This window comes from Talaromyces marneffei, chromosome 2, assembly GCF_009556855.1.
Source record: "Talaromyces marneffei chromosome 2, complete sequence".
Taxonomy (NCBI): Eukaryota; Fungi; Ascomycota; class Eurotiomycetes; order Eurotiales; family Trichocomaceae; genus Talaromyces; species Talaromyces marneffei.
In genome coordinates this window covers 3,557,028-3,573,079 of record NC_072349.1, presented here as the reverse complement: position 1 = coordinate 3,573,079, position 16,052 = coordinate 3,557,028, and the positions used below count along the sequence as shown (strand labels likewise).

At 47.4% G+C, this 16,052-nt stretch overlaps 4 protein-coding genes across 4 annotated transcripts; 3 read left to right on the top strand and 1 right to left on the bottom strand.

Annotated features, from left to right (window-relative positions):
* Positions 1-1,488: 1,488 nt before the first annotated feature.
* On the top strand, positions 1,489-7,086 carry EYB26_003641 (uncharacterized protein; the record flags this gene model as incomplete). Its single annotated transcript, XM_054262935.1, has 10 exons — positions 1,489-1,792; positions 1,909-2,239; positions 2,285-2,385; positions 2,432-2,550; positions 2,601-3,408; positions 3,460-3,646; positions 3,698-3,770; positions 3,818-4,213; positions 4,268-4,410; positions 4,686-7,086. The coding sequence occupies 10 exons, from the start codon at positions 1,489-1,491 to the stop codon at positions 7,084-7,086; spliced, it is 4,863 nt and encodes a 1,620-aa protein (XP_054118910.1).
* A 3,073-nt stretch (positions 7,087-10,159) lies between these two features.
* On the top strand, positions 10,160-12,336 carry EYB26_003640 (uncharacterized protein; the record flags this gene model as incomplete). Its single annotated transcript, XM_054262934.1, has 6 exons — positions 10,160-10,195; positions 10,264-10,323; positions 10,373-10,544; positions 10,603-10,845; positions 10,908-12,015; positions 12,066-12,336. The coding sequence occupies 6 exons, from the start codon at positions 10,160-10,162 to the stop codon at positions 12,334-12,336; spliced, it is 1,890 nt and encodes a 629-aa protein (XP_054118909.1).
* A 1,067-nt stretch (positions 12,337-13,403) lies between these two features.
* Positions 13,404-15,324, top strand: EYB26_003639 (uncharacterized protein; the record flags this gene model as incomplete). The annotated part of the gene is made up of 5 exons (XM_054262933.1): positions 13,404-13,439; positions 13,493-13,552; positions 13,603-13,792; positions 13,852-15,007; positions 15,060-15,324. The coding sequence occupies 5 exons, from the start codon at positions 13,404-13,406 to the stop codon at positions 15,322-15,324; spliced, it is 1,707 nt and encodes a 568-aa protein (XP_054118908.1).
* Positions 15,325-15,617: 293 nt separating this feature from the next.
* EYB26_003638 (uncharacterized protein) lies at positions 15,618-15,984 on the bottom strand (the record flags this gene model as incomplete). Its single annotated transcript, XM_054262932.1, has 2 exons — positions 15,618-15,713; positions 15,763-15,984. 2 exons carry the CDS (start codon positions 15,982-15,984, stop codon positions 15,618-15,620), a joined length of 318 nt encoding a protein of 105 aa, XP_054118907.1.
* Positions 15,985-16,052: the final 68 nt, after the last annotated feature.

Genomic DNA, 16,052 nt, shown 5'->3' with positions numbered 1-16,052 from the left:
TCCGTAGACCTCCCTTATCTCATTTTCGTCCAATGCCCTTCCTAAGAGCGACTCTAGAGCTTGCTTTCCTCCTTGAATCAAAAACAGTTCCTCAACAAATATATGTCTCCACTGGACGATCTCAGTACCCTCGGAAATTTTCATCTCTACTGTTGCTCCTTTCATGTTCACTCCATCTCGAGTGAAGTGGCTCACAGTGAAGTCCTGATTTACCCGTTCATCTAACGACTATAAATTTGATTAGCAAGAAGATTCTCACAGAATTCCAGTAATCACATTACTTGCGGCAGCTGCTCCATCGACTCGAGCTGTTGATACGTGTGGTGATTCTTGGATGATTGAGTGAATGGACGTGGATAGGGCTGCCATTCGATCAGACGTATATGGCCTCGTTTGACAGCGGCAGTGGGAGGCGGTGGCATCGGTTTGGTTGCTTGATACCCCCCATATTCACTAGTGAGGGTTCTTCCCTAATGCCCATGTGTCAGCTTCTTTAAGCAAAGGGATAAAGAAACAAAAGGCATCTCACCTGCAGCTCTTGCGACAGGGGTTGAGAAGGGGCATCGGATGAATGCCATCCCAAATGACCAAACAAGCCAGAGAGCCACGAAAAACAGCACATAATGCTTATCCGTGCTAAAATTCTGATCAGAGATTGAAAACTGCCTATGCAGTCTGGTTTGAAATGATGGGCACTATTTCGGGGGGTTCGGCTGACCAGGTTTCTTTACACCGGTAGTATCATATGCTCCTCTACCACGTATTAGGCAATCAGGAAGGTCGCTCATATTCCGAAAACCTGAAATCGGTGAAAGGCTTTGATTGATCTGTCAAGATGCAGTGAATCTGGGACAAGGCTGCATCCTTATAGTATTGCCCTTTCAACCGTAGATGATTCCATTTTCAGTAGTAAGCACGGATAGCTTGCTTTAGGGCTGGCGTACTTCTTGAAATTGATAGACCTGAGTCAAAATGTTTCATATTGTTTCATATAGTTCCATTTTCTTTCAATACGAACGACCTCATTATACTCTATTTTGCTCTATTAATTGCAGATTTGTAGATCACATACTTACCGTGTCATAAAGTTTCATAAAGTTTCATAAATTTTCATACTGATGAAGCTGGCGTGCTAATCAATGTGATGAGATGTATAGTGTGATTGAACATAGTTTGGACCGGCCCAGACACACGCCGAATCAAGCCTTGAAGTTCGAATTTCATTATCATACACTTAGCAAATGTACAATGCAATGATCGGTGACAAGTCTGCGCGTCGGTGATATGGAATGATCGTAGCACGAGCTGAGTTTTCTCTCGACTTCTGTGGAAGCGATATACGCGCACGAAAATCTCAGTCACAGATATAAGAGCGATGCACTCCCCCAATGTCTTTTTCATTTCATCCTTCATATTTCAACTTGCATCACTCGCAAAACATTGTTCAAGACGCCCATCATCTCTCATTTCCCGTACATTTTGCTCAATATGGCTTCCAGTTCCCATAATTCAAAGGCACAGGCTCATGTCACCACCCCCCCTGACAGTCCACATCAAGAAACACCGTCAGGGGAAAATAAAAGTCAACTGTATGCTAATGCAATCCGCGGACTATTTGCTGGCGAGACAAGGGACATTTCTCCGATTGGACCACTTGACGATGGCTCGGAGCCTATCACAGTCAATCAACTCAATGGACTGCTGGAGGCAGTTTTGGCATCCAAAGGATCGCTAAGCCCCTCTGGAATAGGCCATGCCAGTTTAGAGCAGGGCAGTGACAATACGACACATGGTAAGTGTTTACCTCCCCGTGATGTTTTCAATCTCTGACCTTTTGCGCTGGCACTCAACGTCTGCTACAGCTCCTCTCGCAGTTCGCACGGCACGGCCAGTCTTTTCCCATCGTAGATACATCGGACACTTGCGGCAATCCCCAAGCTTGGGACACAGTGACAGAAATCGATGACTGCCCAGGAGAATTATATCGATTCTCCCAGACAGCGCTCGACACTACATCTGTGGAAGCTACGACGCCGCCAGATAGTCCACACGTTGCCCCTTCGGATTTCGTCACTAAAGAAGACCTGAAATGGCTGTTTGTGGAAGTGCTGGGAATTCAAAAGGCTCGATCTACCTCGGATGGCAAGGATTCTACCAGCAAAGAGAAGCCCAAAGAACAAGAAAATGGTAGAGCGAGAATTCGCGCCTCAAAGGTGGAGTACAAGACCGTCAATGAGGTGTATGTCGACGAAAGTATCTCGTGAGCGTCACTAACCGCATATAGATGGGATCCCGCGAAGTATGAATATAAGATCATCAATTCCGCCCCGGTACCGGACGTTGATGAGTTAGACGAATACATATTTGTGATTCGTAAACGCAGTCGTGAGTCGTTCCCACCCGTAAGTCGAATGACGCTGACACCTTGCAGACAAGCAAACCAAAGAGCTCATCGTTTATGTTGACATCAAATCGGTGGCATTAAGTGACATCTTGAGAGAGGTTCTGAAAGACATTCGAACCGTGAACCTCGATGCGGATCGGCCTGCGGTACGTTGACCGGACTTCAAGCTAGGTTCCGTCGCTGATTGAGCACATAGATTGAGCGTGATCTTTTATATCACTACCTAGATGAACTTAGAGACCGCCACAAAAGGCTTCACTCCCAAGAAGCAACCTCTGATGATGCTATGCTTCACTTAAGCAAACTTATACAGCACCTTGAAGAAACCTATGCACCGGTGGTAGAGCAATTGAAGCTGCTCCAAGAATCTCAAAAAATCACATGGGATCTCATGTGGGCTTTGCTTAAACCAGGAACGCTAGTCTTTGCGATTTGCCCCTCCACCGGCCTGCCACGATGCATTCGATACGATTATATTGAGAAGAAAACCATCAGAGGCCGTGAATTTCTTGAAGTCAATGGACGATATCTCGATTATGATGGAGAAGTTTTCGGTGAATCGACCGAGACGCTGCAGATTGGATCTTTTCGAGGAGCCAAGCAGATCCATACCTTGCCTGTCTATCCACTGAGCTACCACACCGACCCAAATATCTGGTCACGGCTGGTGTGCAATGGTCGCCGTTTCGTTTCCCTGATCGGCAGCCACCATCGTGAGTACTGCGGAAATATGTTCATCCCAGACAAGAACAGATTATTGAAGTTCCATGTGCATGGAAGGATCATGGTCGATGCTGCCATTTTCCGCAAGACGAATCCAAACTATCCGAGGTTAGAAATCAAAAAACCGGACACGGTCGATTTTTTCTTCGAACAGGTGAAACAGGGTGGACCAGAAAGCCGGATTCGAGGCAAGGATATCGACTTCAGTGCGATGAAAGAAGAGGACCTCGCAATTTGTAGCCCGACAGTGCTGGGGTTCTCCTTGAACGAAAAAATCTGGGGTGAGTATTACCAAGCCAGAAACAGTCAGGATGATTATTGACGTGATATAGGAGAATTCGGTGTGGAAAGTATCAAGGAAATCACGTTCTCGAATGCCCCTTTTGACATGTTAACGGTTCCTGAAGATAAGAAAAAAGTGATCAAGTCTCTTGCGGAAAGCCGTGTCAGCACTAGGTATGAAGACACGTTCGATGATATCATTGCAGGAAAAGGGCGAGGGGTCATCATTCTCTTACAGTACGTTCATTCATCTGCTTATTACAGTTTAACTCTAATCAGCATGGACAGTGGCCCACCAGGTGTTGGGAAGACACTTACTGCCGAAGCCATCTCTGAACGGCTTCAAAGGCCTCTCTATTCAGTATGTCTCTTCTACCTCTCTTTATAACAACCTACTGATCATTGCAGATCTCGTCTGGAGACCTGAGTATACGGGCGGAGGAGCTTGAGGCGCAGCTCACCCGTACCTTTCAAGTAGCTAGTGACTGGAAAGCGGTCCTGCTCCTCGATGAAGCGGATGTGTATTTGCAAAAAAGAGACGGTTTCCATTTAGAACGAAATCGTCTGGTTGCGACATTTCTCCGCACGCTTGAATATTATGATGGAATCTTTTTCCTCACGACCAACATGCTGGGGGATTTCGATTCAGCCATCCTCGATCGAATCCAACTCAAACTGCAGTACGACGATCTAGATCGATCGGCCAGAAAGTCGGTTTTCCAGCACTTTCTGAGGGAACATTCGCCAGATATCGAGGAAGAAGCCTTGACACAGTTCTCCGAGGTTAAGCTAAATGGTCGCCAGGTAGGACCACCGTGAGAATCTGAAACATTCAATACTAATACCGCCACGATACAGATCAAAAACGTTGTAAAAATAGCCCATAATGTTGCGATGAGCGAAAACACACGAGTGTGTGCAAGTCATCTGCGCCTAGCTCTCACACAAAGTGGATACAGTATTCCTCAAGGTGTCTTGGCGTCTGATGATAACTTGTATCAGTGAGCTCAAAGTATTCGTTGAGAAATCAGATTCACTCCCTTTATTTCATAGCAATAGTAATCAGGCATTCATAAAAACTGATTTTTGGAAATTAAAAGAACTCGTAAAGTAGTTTAGTTCGTCAACTATAGTTGCAAGAGGTGCAACATCACATCTGCAATTTACGAGGCCACATTCTTAATCATCCTTGGTCGTTCCCATTCGTCCTCATTCGTCCTCACCCTTCCGTTACCCTCGTCACCTAACTTTAACGCTATACTGTATCCGGTCTTAGCGCCCAGCTGGCCAAAACAAGTTTCCATGTCTTGTCACCAGAACGTGCCTTGTCAACACAAGTCGAAATGTCGCAGAAAGAGCTACATGAAATACGCAAGCGCCTTGAAGAAGCAGAAAGACGACGAGAAGAAGCAGAAAGACGACAACAAGAAGAACAGCAACGACGAGAGGAAGCAGAACGACGACAAGAAGAAGAACAACGACGACGAGAGGAAGCGGAACAGAACCTAGACCGAGAAAGACTACAAACTCAAAACACAACACTCCCTGAATTTCTCGACGCGTGCCACGAACATCTCTTCCTCGGTCTGACGATCCAGAAGGACAAGAAGTCGTCAACAAAGGGTGATCCTGCCAATGCGGACCGCAAGTTGCGACCGAGCAGAATCCAGGAATGGACAGATTTTCCACGCGAGCAGATGGCAATATGGGCGGACCTCATGGATGCAGATTTTGTTACTGAACGCCATTTTACACCGTTGCTAGCGCTGAGGGAATCCGGAAAGGAAATAACGAAACGAATGCACGGTTCCGAACTCGACATCGGATATTTTCAACGCGAGACTGTGGAGTCGCGTGTTGCGTCCGTTATCGAAGAGCTCTATGCCAGCCGGCAACTGCGGCGAAAATTCAACCTTCGCGGAAACGTGACTTTCGAAAACCATGCCAACACACTGACGGATGAATCCAGAATAGTCACAGACATGAGCTCTCTCAGTTTGGAGCAGGAAGGACCTCGTCGCTCAGAGCGCCTAGCAAGACGGTCGAGGGACACCTCTAGGTCAACATCACGGGTGAGAAGACAAACAACCGCACAGCCACGCCGGCCTCGTCCTCGAGCCGACCAGTTTTGCGTTTACAATCGAGGGCCGGACGAGAAGGTTCCGTCCTTTCTCATCGAATACAAAGCCCCGCATAAGCTGTCTCTCGCCCACATCAAAGCCGGACTACAAGACATGGAACTTGACCGCATCGTGCGATACCAGAAAGACGAATCGCCAGAGGACATCTGCCGTCGTGTTGTCGCCGCAGTGGTTACACAGCTCTCCAACTATATGTACGACAGTGGTAACGAGTACGGCTGCATAGCCACAGGCGAAGCGTTCATATTCCTTCGCGTGCCTCATGATAGTCCTTCGACCGTCCTTTACTATCTATCAGTACCGAAAGAAGATGTTGGCAAAACCACTGGTTGGCCCAGAGATGACAATCGGCTACATCTAACTGCAGTCGGCCAGCTGTTAGCTTTCACCCTGCGAACTCTGCGAACTTCTCCACGGGATATCACTTGGAGAAACTGGGCCAGAAGTCAATTGCAAACATGGGAAATGGTATATGATGACCTCCTGGAGGAAATTGAGGAGAAAGACATTCCAGCTTCTGACTACAAGCCACCGCTCAGCCGATCGAGCTATTGCCGCCAGTCTCCCGTGAAGACGAGGTCAAAGTCTGTGATGGCCATATCCTGTGAGCCAACGCAAGAATCACGATTATCGGATCATGAAGACGATGCCGATGATAGCCTGGACCCATCCACTCCCAGTCGAGCGCCTCGTGACTCTCGGTTTCCTCAGCATCAAGCCACAGCCGCCACAACCCGAATATCGACCAGATCCCAACAATCGGATTCGAAAGGCAAGTCTCGAAAGTACTGTACTCAACAGTGCCTTCGCGGCTTGCACTGCAAGGGACCACTAGATAGGAAATGTCCCAACGCGAGCGAGCACGGAGCCGATCGACATCGACTTAATACCGCGATGCTTATCAAATTATTGGATCGACAGCTCTCTGAGGACCCAGACCCTAACAAAGAGCTCGGATGCGAATCACTTCATATACATGGCTCGCGCGGAGCTCTTTTCAAGATCACTCTCTGGTCGCATGGGTATACCTTTGTTGGGAAAGGTGTTCCGATCGACTTCATCAAGTGTGCCAGGCAGGAGGAGGTGATATACTCTCATCTCCGTGCGATTCAAGGACAGTATGTCCCAATTGTCTTTGGCGGTATCGATCTTTGTCGACCATTTTCATACGATGGTATCGCCATGATGGCTCACTTAACTCTGATGAGCTATGCTGGGAGAAACCTGGCCAGACAACACGAAATCGATGAGACGAAGCTCCTTGAACAGGCTGAGACGTCTTTACGTGCCATTCACAATCTTGGTGTTCTCCACAGCGATCCAATCCCGGGGAACATGATATGGAATGAGGAGAACCAACGGGTCATGTTCATTGATTTCGAGCGAGCGCAATATCAAAGACGGACACCACTTGGCCCTATTGCTGCCAATCAAAAAAGGAAACGGGTGACCACCGTCTGGGATAAAAGCCCAAATAAGCGACCCGATTTGTTTAACCGGGAATTGTCACAGATGAGGTCTGAACTACGATATTGAATCCTGAGACTTGGGCTTGACGTTGGCTTGTCGATTTCATCTGTAAGCGCCCTCCAGTCTATATTCACATGTGTTATAGAATCAATTTCTGGATTATACTACAATCATGTTAGAACGTGGAATTAGAATAGCTTGCCCGCAAGGCAAGGGTGATTTTCAGACACATTCAGCCGTTCTCCTCTTAATATGTGTGACGTCACAACAATCTACCAGAATATTGTGCTTACTAAGATGAACCAATCAAAGGATGCGTACAGTCTACCCAGCCCGCCGCTTCCCTCCAGCCATAGCGTGGTTGGGGGAGGCCGTCCATTCGGATGAGAATATCTATGTAGGATTTTTTAACTGGCTTGATTCGACCGCGACTCGAGACTCTATGAAGCACCACCCCTAACACAAGATATGATTGAACTATTACAGATGCGGCGCGGTAGTATTTTTAACTAGAAAGATCATGATCCTGCGGAGAATGGGGTCAAGTCATCATTTGCAGCCCTGAGGCGTGCAGGCTTTCAATCGTCACTTCATGATTACTTTGAATGAAAATCCGTTGATGTGGACCTCGGCCGTGTCTAATAGATTTCTTGGGAGGTGTGGGGCGTGCTAGCTAAATGCTTACTTATCGCAAACTGTTAACTAAGCGCTGCGCTGGGCGGAGAGCTTAATTTGCCCTGAAGCAGCCTGTGCTCTGAAGCAACTCGTGCTCTGAGGCCAAATTGCCCTGAGGCATTCTCTGTCCTGGTCTGTGCCCTGAGGCTAAATTACTCCGAGCAATTCTTTCAAAACTGGCTCTGGCTCTGGCTCAATTTGACGAAGTGAAAATATGAAGATGAAGACGGCAAATTACACAGCCCTGCCACTGAACATGGTTACTGTACTGAGTACATGTTGTTGCCCATATAATACCGGTATGTGCTGAAGCTTAATTTGTGCATGCTACATGCTATTGGTTGTTTATATTAAGTTGGTGGGGCTTTATGGAACATCAGTAACCAATCATTTGGTCTAGACACTGTGTGAGTATTGATCCTACCAAGGGTGGCTCAGCGCGCCGGTGCGGCATCTCTTCCAATCATCCTCATCCGACAAGTGAAGTTGGGACCGTAGTATGGTAAGGCTTTTACTTAGTATCTTCGATATGTCTTCTCCTAGTGAAGTCTCAATATCCTACTGTCAATTCTCACAGTTGGGTCTTACGTCTTGCAGTCCCTGTCTGCTGTCTGGACAACCCATTCACTGTGACATTCCTTGAGAGCTGGAGCGGGTTATCTCTTGCAGTAACACTTGGATCGGCTGGCGGGCCGTCATTAGTGTCAGTGGGACCGTTGGAATTTGGGTTCTGATTGACAACTGGAACCCTTTTACCAACCCCACTACAAATACTTTCCATCTTAACAATGTCCTCAGAGAATGAAATGAGCCAAAGCAGCTGGGTGGTTCCTGGGAGTTCCTTTATCAAAATCGTTTCAGCCTAGATAACGTTACTCTTCTAGAATTTTCCATTTAATAATCAATACCCACCTTGCTTTGAACTCCTGCCAATAAAGGATTAGGACCCTGATCGACAGCGGAGATTCGATTCGATGCGCTTCGATACTCCGCTGGTGGATCGAGGGATACAGTTAATTGGATGGCACCGTGGTGACTAACTACTCTGTTTGTCTGGTACCACATCATCCTCCGTTGTACCTATAAATATAAAGCCATCTGTATGGGCAAAAGTAGATTATATGACGTAAGTGGTAAGTCTAGCCATCTGCTACCGCTCCTGTTTGACCTGCTTGCACTCGTCTGCTACAGCTACTGCCGGCACTCGTTTGCGATCGCTGCTGCTCGCACCCGTCTGCTTCCACTCCCGCTCGCACCTGCTTGCACCTGCTTCTGCTACAGCTACTGCCCGCACTTGTTTGCAATCGCTGCTGCTCGCACCCGCTCGCACTCGTCCGCTACCGCTCCCGCTGGCACTCGATCGCTCTTGCTCGCACCCGCTCGTACCCGTCTGCTACCGCTTCGGGTTGCACCTGTTTGCACTCGTCTTGAGCCACTCATCGTATGATGATCTGGCAGGCACCCTTTACATTGCTATCGATGGACAGAAACCGATAAACTCAGGCTGCCACACCACCCTGACGACGAATCTAACGCACTCTCTCGACTATCGGACTCCTTTGAAACTATGGGATATGACGTCGGTCCATTAACTAAACTACATTGGGAAACTACTCGCTGCTGATCTTCTAGTTTTGACGCTTGTGAAGGACTTCCTTTGCACCTGCTGATAAGGATTAGGACCCTGATCGACCGCTAGTCTCTTTGTTTCAGAATGGGAAGAGGTTCGTCGAAATTCGACGCGGTTCGATACTCCACTCATGGACTGAGGGGCATGTCTGGTGCCTGGCAGGACTAATTTGATTCGCACGTGGGCGAATTCCCCATCACGGCTGCGGGCTGCATCGAGAACGAACTCTTTGACGACAACCGACACCAGTTCGTACCGGCATCAACTCGGACTTAACACCAACTCGTTTTCAACACCGATTCATTATGACACCAAATCGAACCGATACCAACTCAAATCAACACCAACTAGTACTGGCAACCCACTCGAACGGACACTAACTCGGATCGACACTAGCTCGTCTTTGACAACAATTCGTTCTGTCTCGTTTTGGTTTATGCTGCGGAGAGTGCCTTTTTAAAGACAGACACGAATTAGATTTTCACATGATTTCTCGTTCGAATCTACTCCTTGCATTTAAACGGAAAAGACCTTGCAAAGTTATCTTGATTTCCAACGCAAACCGTGGTGAATTATGGCCATGGTTTTCGTGCGAGCTGGTTTGTTTCATGGTTGTGTGCACGCTACCACCGGCTTACGCTTTTCACCACGGTTTTCACCACTTTCCACATCGCTTTTCACCATTTTCCCACCTTTTCCCTGGCCCTCATTTTACTAAGGAGCCAAACATGGCTACCACCTTTAAAAGCCTTCGCTCACCCTCCTGCGACCGCTAGTCACCAACTCTCCTTTTCATCTAGCGAAACTCCGTTCTCTCTCTCCCTCCCACCTACCATGTGTTTAACAGAAATCCTCATAGATTCATCGTCGGTAAGTTATGAACGCTGTGCATTTGCCCTTCGGGGTATTTATTGATCGCGGTCTCTGATGTGGAATAGCCGGGACAAATACAGGACGCATTTTATCAGCATCTATACAATAACGCGAGAAGTGTTCAGGTGAGGTCACAGTACCCTGTCGGTATAATAAATGCTAACGGTCAGCCAGTTTCCTGCATACTTCGCCTTCTGTTTGAACTCACTCGTGACTCTGGAACCTTTCTTGTTGCAACAAAAGCTTGCCTTAATCTTGAAATATTTGACACCGAACATATCCATACATATGGGGCATGGGACTGCTTTTCAGCGTCACACGAAACCTTTACCATCATCTTATCAAGGTGCTCCTTTTCCCAAGTGATAACAGGTTGGGTTTGTTAACCGAAACATCTCCTTTAGGTGATAACAATGTGCTGCTTACAAGTGAAACTCCCTTCCACAGTGTTCGCCCCATCGAAACGACTTCTTCCTATGCTCTCCAGCAGGTTGAGACACTGGATGACGTGGCCAATCTTCCTGGCATCGATGTCACTTCTGAGATAGGGTCTGCAGGCAGACAGTTCGACCAAATGCTTGAAGCCTTCATACAAACGCCAACGCAAACTCAACACGCCTCGCTACCAGTTCCATCAGGCTATCAAGGTGTTTTCTTTCCGGATATTGGTCCTCTTGAGAGCCCTCGCTAACTCGTACAACTTTCGCAGATCATAATAACGACGGGACATTGCCACGCGATATGCCCTCCGCCCAGAACATTCCGTCCCTCGAAGCGGGCTCGAACACGGCAAACGCTGATTATAATATGGTAGATGTCGCGCCTGACTTAGCACGCATAGCTGAGGGTCAAATCCTTGACAACTATCAAGAGTCTCAAGGCTTTGACTACTCCCCTAACATAGGGAATACTGATTACGATAGTCTACCTTACTCCGACTTGACTGCATCAACATCGATCGGCCAGTCATCACGTTCTAACTCACCTAGCGAATGGTACCCGTCTAGCCATGATATAGGAGAGCGCATACGGACTGACAGTCAACTTGGAGATTCCCCTGGGATGGAGTCATATCCTACTCCTGTGTCAAACCCCTCACATACCCCAACGTCAGCGAACCGTGTTATGACAAAGCCCCGCAAAGCTCGACGCGTAGGTGGAAAACGGTCAGCGTCAATGCTCGCCGCTTTAGCAGGTGTTGATTTTTCACCCTCAAGTGAAGCTGACTCCGTGCGGTTAGGCCTTCTCAGGTCTTTAATACTAAAGTCTCATGAATTAGACCCCAAACGCGGAACCTTCAATGATGAGGACTTGCGTGAGATCTATCGATTAGGTGACAGGATAATCAACGAGACCGCTCGTGTTTTGAATGACTGGAGTGAGTGGTCGTCACGAGAGCTCCAACCACCTAACGCTGTGCTTTCTCCATGTCACCATCTTTCGCCAGTGGAGATTTGTGCGGTTGCCTTCCAATTTTTGATGGAAACACACAATGGCATTCATCGCAAATCAGTTCATCGTCGTCTAGCACAAATTCTCCTTTACAACTTCTTTGCGGAAGTGGAACAAGGATTCACTGCGGAAGAAGACCACGGTGTCCTTAGTCGTTATGGCAGTGGTAGTAATGGCCTCAAACCAGTAACCATTGCCAATGATCTGATCATAGCAAAGGTGGGTATCTCAGAAAAAAATGGCAAAAAGCGTGATCGAGAGCAAATCGGTAAAGAGAAAAGTTCCGGCAGGCGATGGTGGAGACTAGGAAGCGGTATTGGAGTCGTTACTATCCTCGCCTGTCCATCCGACTTGAACAGTCTCATGTGAGCCATCACTCATCGTTATCGTTCATCGGTTGCTTACATTGTGCAAGGGATAATCGATCATTCTCGGGTGATTCTATAAAGCTTTTGGTCAATTACATGAGACACGCATTTCCCAACGCTGTAGCTCATTTCCAGTCACTTGACCCCGTTATTCGAGTCCTTTTCGCTAACACGTCGCTGGCCACAAATGCTTCTGTCGGCCTAGATCCTTTGTATTCACGATTTAGTCCTATTTCTGAACAAGTTCGGTGGTTTGATACCATTGAAGCAATGGACGCCGCCACGGAACAGCTCCTGCACATGTTCAGGCAGAACTAACATGACAGCTGTCTGTCTCTGTACTTTGGATTTCCTAAACTCATGGTACGGCTGTTTGTTACTTTTTTCACTATTATAGAGAGATCATTAATATCCATGGATTCATTCATTTATGCTAATTAGACTCGACGTAAGCAGGTGGAAGTGATTTGGCTGGGCAAAGTGATCTGGCTGAGCTTAGCATCTGTTATCTAACTGGTCAGTCACCTAACCAATTAAGTTAACATAACTTACTCAGGCACGCTGATGACGTAAGTAGCCTGTGTGGAAAGGCGTCCTGGTATGGTGTAGCTCGCCGCCCTTTTCTATCTATGGACTGAAATCGACAGAGCCGACTTTGATTGTACAGTCTGTCCTTACTACTGAGACTTAGCGTCGGTCCAATAACTGCATTGGGAAAACGCTCGCTAGATCAGCTACCCAACCTGTTTTGAAATTTCCAATCAAAGATTAGGACCCTGATCGACAGCGGAGATTCGATGCATCCGGTACTCCACTGGTGGACCGACGGACACAATTAATTGGATGACACCGTGATGACTAACCACTCTGTTGGTCTGGTGCCTGGTAGGGCTAATTTGATTCGCACGTGGGTGAATTCCCTGCGCAGGCTGCATCGAGAACGGAACTAAGCCCTGTCTCGTGTTCATGCTGTGGAATCTGCCGTTTTAAAGACATAAATGATCTTAATTTTCCACAAGTTTTCTCTTCCGATTCTACCACCTCGCTTTACTGGTGGTGAATCGATCAAATATCCCTGGCGAGCTTTCGTCCCCAAGCGCAAAGTTCCAAATGAGTCGGAGAAATGAAAATGCTTCTAATATTTAGTCACTTTCAGGCCGTGGCGGTTTTCGTTGCGACTTGGCTTGATTCACGAGTAGGCGCACGCTACCGCCGGTTTACCACTTTTGACCGTTTTTCACCGTTTCCCTAGCCCTCATTTTCTTAAGGAGCCAAATCTGGCGTCCACCTTTAAAAACCCTCGCTCCCCCACCCACGATCGGCAACCATCTGTTCTCCTTCTCATCTCCCATCCGGATTGTTGGTTCCTTGATGCCCTTCCAATTATGACCTTGACGAGGATTCTCATAGACTCGGCATCAGTAAGTTCGTTCTTCCGCGTTTTGAAGGGGATATTTGTCTCTAAGTTGAGAAGCATCAAATAGTACAAGACGAAGCCTATCACGATCTATATGAATATGCCAGAAATATGCAGGTAGGGCCACAGTATTGTTTACGTCTAACTGTTTGCTGATCATTGAATAGTTTGATGAGTGGTTAGCATATAATTTATGTGCGCTCTTGACATTGGACCCCCTTCTCTTGCAAGAGAAACTCGCCTCGACCCAGAGATTTCTTCCACAAAACATAACTATCGGTTGCAACTTCGGACTGAAGACTCGACCTCCCAGCGTTCAGTTTCCGCCCACAACAGTAGTTGCATCATGTCATCAAGGTGTTTCGTGAGGAAATTGTACTCTGCAGTGACTTCGCTGATTCATGTAACTTCTGCAGATAGTATTAATAGCGGGACACCGTCAAGTGATATTCTCTCGGCCCAGAACGTCCCCTCCGTCGAAGCAGGTTCGAACACGAACGTCACCGATTATGATATGGTGCAGGTTGATACGCAGGACTACGAAAACAGTCCTTTGTCCACGATAGATATCATGCCTGACCTGGCACAAGTGGGCGACGGTCAAATCCTTGACAACTGTCTAGATTTTCAAGACTTTGATTGCACCACTACCATAGGGAACACTAATCACGATTGCTCCCCTTTCTCCGGCTTGGCAGCATCAACTTCGGTCGATCATTCATCACTTCCCGTCTCGTCTAGCGAGTGTTGCCTGTCTAGCCGTAATATAGGCGAGTGCATGCAGACTGACAATCATCATCTGGGGGATGCCTTTGGGATGGAGTCATATCCCACCCCTGTATCAAACCCCTCTCATACTCCGAAGCCAGCGAACCGTGTACAGAAACGTAAACCTCGTAAAGCCACGAGAGGAAAAGCTATCCATGAAGATCGAAACGTGCCAGCGTCAGCACTCACGGCTTTGGCACAGGGTAACCTTTCGAACGAAACCAACTCTCCTCGATTGGATCTCCTCAGGTGTCTGGTGAGCGAAGGGTGTCAAGTCACTAATGGTGAGACGTTGCGTGCGCCCCATAAATTAAACGATGGGATGTTGCGTACGATCCAGGAAACAGGCGATCAGATAGTCAGGGACACTTGTGCCATTCTCAATGTCTGGAGTGAGTGGTTGTTACGAGAGTTCCAACCAGTGTTACTTCCTCCTTATCACAGTCTTTCCACAATCGAGAAATGCGTCGCTGCGTCTCGAATATTGGTGGAACCCAAGGATGGCGGCCAGAGCACATCCATACCTCGTCGTCTGGCACAAGTCCTTCTTCACATATTCGTTCCAGTTTACGCGAAAGAATTAAAGATGAGAGAGCAAAATGGAGAAACTTTCCACCGAAAAAATCGCACGACGATGACAATGGCCCATGATTTTATAATAGAAAGGGTCGGCGACCTGAACACACGGGATCGTGATAGAGTCGTGAACAGTAAGAACTATGGCAAGCGATGGTGGAGACTAGGGAGTGGCATCGGAATTATCTCAGTTCTGACATGCGCACCAGATTTAGTGTTTGGTGACATGTGAGCTAGTCCTCACTGTACACTCATCAAGAAGATGCTCACATTTTGTTAGGGAAGACCGAACATACACTGATGATTTCTTAAAGCTCTTGATCAACTATGTGAGAAACGCGTATCCCAACGCTGTAGCTCACTTCCAGTCTCTTGATCCTATTATTCAATCCCTTTTTGCTAATACCTCATTGCCAACAAATGTTTCTGTCCGCCGAGACGGTTTGCATCTGGAATTTAATACTCTTCCTGAAAGAGTCCAGTGGTTCAATACCGAGAAAGCAATGGAAGCCGCAACGGACAGGTTCCTGCGCGTCTTCAAATAAGATTTAGAAAGACAGGTGTTGCAGGCAACAGTCTGTCTTCCAATTTGATATTTCCTTAGCACCGTGTATAGCTACTTGCGGCCTTTTTTTCATTAATATGGCGGGAATGAATTTGTTACACATGGAATCATTGAGTCTATCACAGATCATAAACAAAGGAATGATTCAATTTCGTAATGTTAATTCAGACTGAGCGTGGGCAAGTAACAGTACAGTAGTCCGGCAGGACCCAGCGTCGTTCCTGCCTCTGACTACGATCTTGAAGGTAATGGCAATCAGTATCGACATGGCTCTCATGAAGGCATCGCTTTGGCTTCGTCAATCGAATCTGCGCTTTGACTGATGAAGTTCTTTGAGGTTGTCTTTAGTGGCTTGGGCCAATGGCGTTCCTGCTATCATTAGTTTACGGGAAGCTATTCGATGAGGGGAGGTGCGCACTAGTTCTCGGAGAGACGGACTGAAAGCTTCAGTAGAGTCGGACTGAAAAGTGAATATACGGCCAGTGCCTCTCAGCCGGATCACCATATAAACATCAGCATCACACTCGACACTGTAGGTGTAGCCCTTTTTGAAAAGAGTCTTCCTGAGTCTGCCTCTTTGCTGACTCCTAGCTCGCGGAGTATCCAATTGACGTTTTCTGGAACTTGGATCTGCAGTCATTGTAAAGCGATTCACCTCGGTCTGACTTGGTTCCCTTCATCTTTCGAGTGGGGGGGTCCATTGCGTAT